Below are 5,490 nucleotides of genomic sequence, written 5' to 3'. Positions count from 1 at the left end.
ACACACAGACACACACACACACAGACACACAGACACACACACACACACGCACGCACACACACACATGCACACACACACAGAGCTATGGGGAACTTCGGGATAAAAGTGCTGAATGTTGCTGCTCATCTTTGAGTACTTTAGTTCCAGTGTGGTTCTTGTTTTCGTGGTGCTGGGGATCCAACACAGGGCCTTGTGCAGGCCAGGCAAACTTATACTGAGCTATATTCCAGCACTTGGTTTCTTGAGAAAGGGTTTTGCTATATAGTCTAGGCTAACCTGGAACTTAAGGTCCTCCTGCCTCAGCCTTTGGAGTGCTGGGTACAGATGTGAGTTACCACCTACCTATCCCTCCATAGAAATATCCTTGCTTATGTTTCTCATTTCCTTGACTTAAGTTTCCCAAAGTGAAATTACTATGTTTATGTAGACAGACTTAAAATTTATTTCTTTAAAAAATTTTTTAGGTTGATTTATTTTAATTTTATGTGTCTGAGTATTTTGCCTGCATGTATATAAGTGCACCCATGTCGTATAAAGCCCCCAGAGTTCAGAAGAGGGCGTCGGAACCCCTGGAACTGGAGTTATGGATGGTTGTTAGCCATCATGTGGGTGTTGGGAACCAAACCTGGGTCCTCTGCAAGAGCAGTAAGTGCTCTTAACCACTAAACCATCTCTTCAGCCTCCAGACTTAAAATATCATTTTTATTTATCATTGTGTGTGTGTGTGTGTGTGTGTGTGTGTGTGTGTGTGTGTGTATGCACTGGGGTGCCAGAATGTCAGGCACTTGTATGGGGTCAGAGGACAACTTGTAAGAGTCAGTTTGTGTTCCAGAGATCAAGCTCAGGTTGTCAAGCTTGGTGGCAAGTATGTTTACCTGCTGACCAGGTCCCCAGCCCTAGACAGACCTTTTTAAAGGTCCCATCTTACCTATCTTCTTGAAGTTGTCATTCTTTCTGAGAGTTTGATTGTTTTGTAGACAGGCTAAGAGGAAGTCTTATAGATAATCACAATGAACTGAAGGGGACAGATCTCACATGGAAGGCAGAACAGAAGAGCTGGTGTAGATTGTAGAGGCCAGAAATTATGTTTGAGGGACCCAGTGATTTGTTTATCTGGGACTTTGGAATGGGAAGGAGGCAGGCAAGATGGTACATGTCTATAATCCTGACACTAAGGAGCTGAAGGCAGGAGGATTAGAAGTTCAAGGTCATCCTTGGCTACACAGTGAGTTTGAAGCCTAGGCCATAGGAAACCTTGTCTCAAATAATAATAAATAAATAAAAAGGAAAGAAGAGAAACGGGAGAGACTGAATTGCTATGTGCTTAGTAGGAGAGTAAGGAAGAATTTGGAACATTAGCTGGACTCCAGGAAAAAAAAATCAGTCTGCTCTGCTGTAGGAGAAGGGTAGAGGCATATTGGGGGCGGGGGGCAGAATCCCAGCTGCCAGGCAGCTGACTTGATGCTGCTGATAGGAAGGAGAACGTGGGAGACAACACCTATGTTAAGAGAAGGGGCTGATGTTAAGAGATTCTGAGTTGGGGGTGCTGGCTGCACAACAGAAGGAAAGGTTGGTACTAGGAGGCAGATATGAAGGTGGCTGGGGGGTAGGGTTAGGGTTTCCAGAGAAAATATAAGACACCCAGTTAATATTAATTGCAGATGAACAATGAGTAACTTTTAGTGTAAATGTAGTCCAAATATTGCACGAGGCATATTTCTACTGAACCAATTATTCCTAGCTTACTTGAATTTCAAATTAAGCTGAATGTCTTCTTTCTATCCCTCTCTCTCTCCCTCCCTTCCTTCTTCCTTCCCTCCCTCCCTCCCTTCCTTTCTTTTCTTTTTTCAATTCTGATGATTGAGCCCAGAGCTTCTATATTCTAGACAACTACTCTGTCACTGAGTTATACTCCCGACTCCAGCTCTATGTTTTCTATTTTTGTTTGCTAAGGCAGACAACCCTACCTGAGTGTCCAACTGCAGAGAAGCTTAGAGGAAGACTCCAAACTAAAGTGCAGAATAAAGACCCACAACCAGCAGTTTGGTGAAGGAGCTGTACACGTTGTATTTTGGGAGATAAGTTTTGCTGGCAGTGTGGTCATTCCCAGAGAGAGTGGAAGTGATGAGGATGAATGCAGTCAGTGAGGGAGAGTAGAGAGAAGGGAGAGAGTGTGGGAGTAGAAGGATGAAGGGAAGGCCAGTGGATCATAGGATCCCAGTAATCAAAGGACAAGAGCTTCAGGGAGGACAGTTCGACATCATCAAAATATTCAGCATAAGGACTGGAGAGTGACTCAGTGGGTAAAGTGCTTGCTGTGCAAGCTTGGAGACCTGAGTTCAGATCTCCAGCACCCATGTAAAAGCCAGGTGTGGTGGTCCATACCTTTAGTAATACCTTTAATCCTAACACTTGGGAGGCAGAGGCACATGGATCTCTGTTAGATTGAGGCCAGCATGGTCTACATAGCAAATTCTAGGCTAGCTAGGGCTACGGGGAGACCCTGTCTCAAAAAAACAAACAAACAAAAAAAATCCAAGAAAAGCCACACAACAACAAAACCCCCAAACAAAAATAAAACAAGCCAGGAGCGGTAGCACATGCCTGTAACACCAGTACTGGAGGGCAGAGACAGCTGGATTCCTCCTAGAGCTTGCTGGCCAGCAAATCTAGCTGAAATACAGAGCTCTTCAGTTAGAGGCCCTGTCTCAAAATCTAAGGAGGAGAGCAATACAGGAAGATACCTGAAGCTGACTTCTGGCCTCCACATATGCACACATAGGCAGCTGTACCTGCCCCCGAAATGCACACACATGAATACAACACACACATACACATACACCCCCCCACTACCACACAGTATTCTACAGAGACAGCCCTGTAGATTTTCTATTTTTTTAAAAAAGATTTTTGCATTTATTTATATTTATTGTTGGATTGTTGGGGAGTGTGGTACATGTGGAGGCCACAGGACAGCTTTCAGGAGCTGGTTCTCTCCTTCCACCATGTGGGTCCCCGGGATCAAACTTAGACTGTCAGGCTTAGCAGCAGGTGCCTTTATCTGATGAGTCATCACACTGGCCGGGCACTATTGAGTTTCAAGGCCTGAGGCCCTCTTCTGTTTAGAGGGACCCACATACCAGCTGGAGGCAGGTGTCAGAAAGAAAAGACATTTCCCCTCATGCCATTTCTATGTTGTCATCTCAGGCCCGGCTGGATGATGACCACTTGCTAGCTTGGTGCTCATAGCCTGTTCATTCATCTGTATCAAGGCCCAAAGTGACCTTTGTCTCTTTCCTTTCAGAATGCTGTTTCTAAGTATGGCTCTCAGTTCCAAGGCAATTCCCAACATGACGCCCTGGAATTTCTGCTCTGGTTGCTGGACCGTGTCCATGAGGACTTGGAGGGCTCAGCTCGTGGGATGGTGTCTGAGAAGGTTAGTTACTCTCTAAACAACTTGTGTACTGAACTCTGCTTTCCTTTGGCTATTTACTCTGCTCCTTAGGCTCCTGTATATTCTGCCGCTGTATACACAGTGCTGTCCCTTTAAGCTCTTGTTTGTTTTAGACAGGCATTTCCTTCTATTGCAGTATTGCTTGTCCTCCCTAATCCCAGTGACACGGCAAAGAGGGTTTCACTGTGGCTTATAGTTTGAAACTATTTTTCTTTTTCTCTTTGTGTGTATGCACATGTATATGTCAGAGGTCAGTGTCAGGTATATTCTCAATGGTTCTCCACCTTTTTTTTGTTTTCATTTTTATTACTTTTAAAAATTAATTGTGTGTGTGTGTGTGTGTGTGTGTGTGTGTGTGTGTGTGTGACAGTGTACATGTGGAGGTTAGAGGATAACCAGCAGGAGGCAGTTCTTTCCTGCTACCATGTAGGTCCTAGGGATTGAACTCTGGTCCTCAGGCTTGGCAGCAAGTGCCTTGGGCTGGATAGTGTCAGTTGTCAACTTGACACACCTGGAAAGAGGAATCTCAATTGAGGAATGTACTCTATGGGATTGGCCTGTGAGGAATTTTTTTGATTGTTGAGGGATGTGGGAAGGCCTAGCCCAGTGTGGTTGGTACCACCCCAGGTAAGTGGTCCTGCAATGCAAAGGAAAGTTGGCTGAGGCACAGGCTAGGGGAGCAAGCCAGTAAGCAGCGTTCCTCTATGGTCCATGCTTCAGTACCTACCTCTAGGTTCCTGCCTTGAGGTCCTACACGGGCTTCCCTCCATGATGAACTGAAAGCTGTAAAGGTGAAATAAGCTCTTTCCTCCCCAAGTTGCTTTTTTGTCATTGTGTTTATCACACCAATGTAGAAACCAAACTACCATCTGCCTTTACCCACTGCCCCATCTCTATGGCCCTCTCCATCTTTTTTTTTGGGACAGGCTCTCCCACTGAACCTGGAGCTTGCCTACTTGGTTAGACTGGCTGGGCAGCAAGTCTCAGGGACCCTCTTTACTCTGCCTCCCCAGTGCTGAGATTGCGGGTACACACTGCTAAGCCTGGCTTCTACTTGGGTTCTGGGGATTGAATTCATGTTCTTTTGCTTGTGTGGCTAATACTTTACCAACTGAGCCATCTCCCCAGACCGAAAGAATATTTTTCTTAAAAAAGTTCTTTTTCTATATAGTCTGTTAGTCTGGCCATCTGAGGCCATTAGAGTTATTCCTTGTTATTTTCAGACAATCCCACTTCAGTTCGATCATTGCTTTCTCAGTTAATGTATCCCATAGAGCAGTAACTCCTGTTTTCCTCAAGGCATGGGTGCGTGCTTTTTAATATGTGTGTTTAGCATTTCTGGTTTTGATGAAACTCTAGGCCTTTGGGACAAAGAAAGCATTATGACGCTGCGTGGTTTGTTTTCTTTGTTTTGTTTTGTTGAAACAGTCTTGCTATGTATCTCAGTCTTGCTTGAATTTGGGGTAATCTTCCTACCTCAGCCTCCCTAGTTCTGGGGTGTTGCTGAAATTCCTGTGGGGAGGTGCAAACAGTGTCTGGCCTCGTCCTTCCTGAGGTTCCTATGACAAAGTGAGGTATGATTTCACCAAACTGCAGTTTAGAAAATCCTCGAGTTTATTTGGGCTTATTTACAGAGCAGTAGGTGAAGGGTTACTACAGGAGTGTGGGTGCCCCCCTGGCCAGGGCTGCCCTAGTCTCCTTCTAGGTATGGATCGTGAATTCCCAGCAGCCCTACAAAATGGTGAGAGAGCATCTCCTTAAGGGCTTCCTCAGCTTAGGTACACCTCATCCCTCCCATTGTGCAACTAGGACTGACTGGTTGGGAGGCGTGCCTGACTCTCCCTGACCCTCCTTTCTTGCGGAGGGTCAGTAGTCAACAAGTTTTGTGATGATCCTAAGCCAGCAGGTGCAACCAAGCTTGAGAAGAAGGAGCTTGCCATTCGGAGGACAGTCCTATGCCACATGGGGATTACAGGTTGCTTACCATACCTTTTTTTTTTTTTTTTTTTTAGAAAAGTTTTTTCCATTGTGCCCAA

At 45.3% G+C, this 5,490-nt stretch overlaps 1 protein-coding gene across 2 annotated transcripts in view; it reads left to right on the top strand.

Annotated features, from left to right (window-relative positions):
* Nucleotides 1-5,490, top strand: part of Usp43 (ubiquitin specific peptidase 43) — an 82,213-nt gene that overhangs the window by 5,972 nt on the left and 70,751 nt on the right. For both annotated transcript variants that reach the window (XM_008855734.3, XM_008855733.3), the window contains exon 2: nucleotides 3,305-3,436. In XM_008855734.3, coding sequence (XP_008853956.1) covers nucleotides 3,305-3,436 — 132 coding nt within the window. The remainder of the gene's footprint in view (nucleotides 1-3,304; nucleotides 3,437-5,490) is intronic.

This window comes from Nannospalax galili, unplaced genomic scaffold, assembly GCF_000622305.1.
Source record: "Nannospalax galili isolate Female #2095 unplaced genomic scaffold, S.galili_v1.0 scaffold146, whole genome shotgun sequence".
Taxonomy (NCBI): Eukaryota; Metazoa; Chordata; class Mammalia; order Rodentia; family Spalacidae; genus Nannospalax; species Nannospalax galili.
This window is presented reverse-complemented; position numbering and strand designations above follow the sequence as displayed.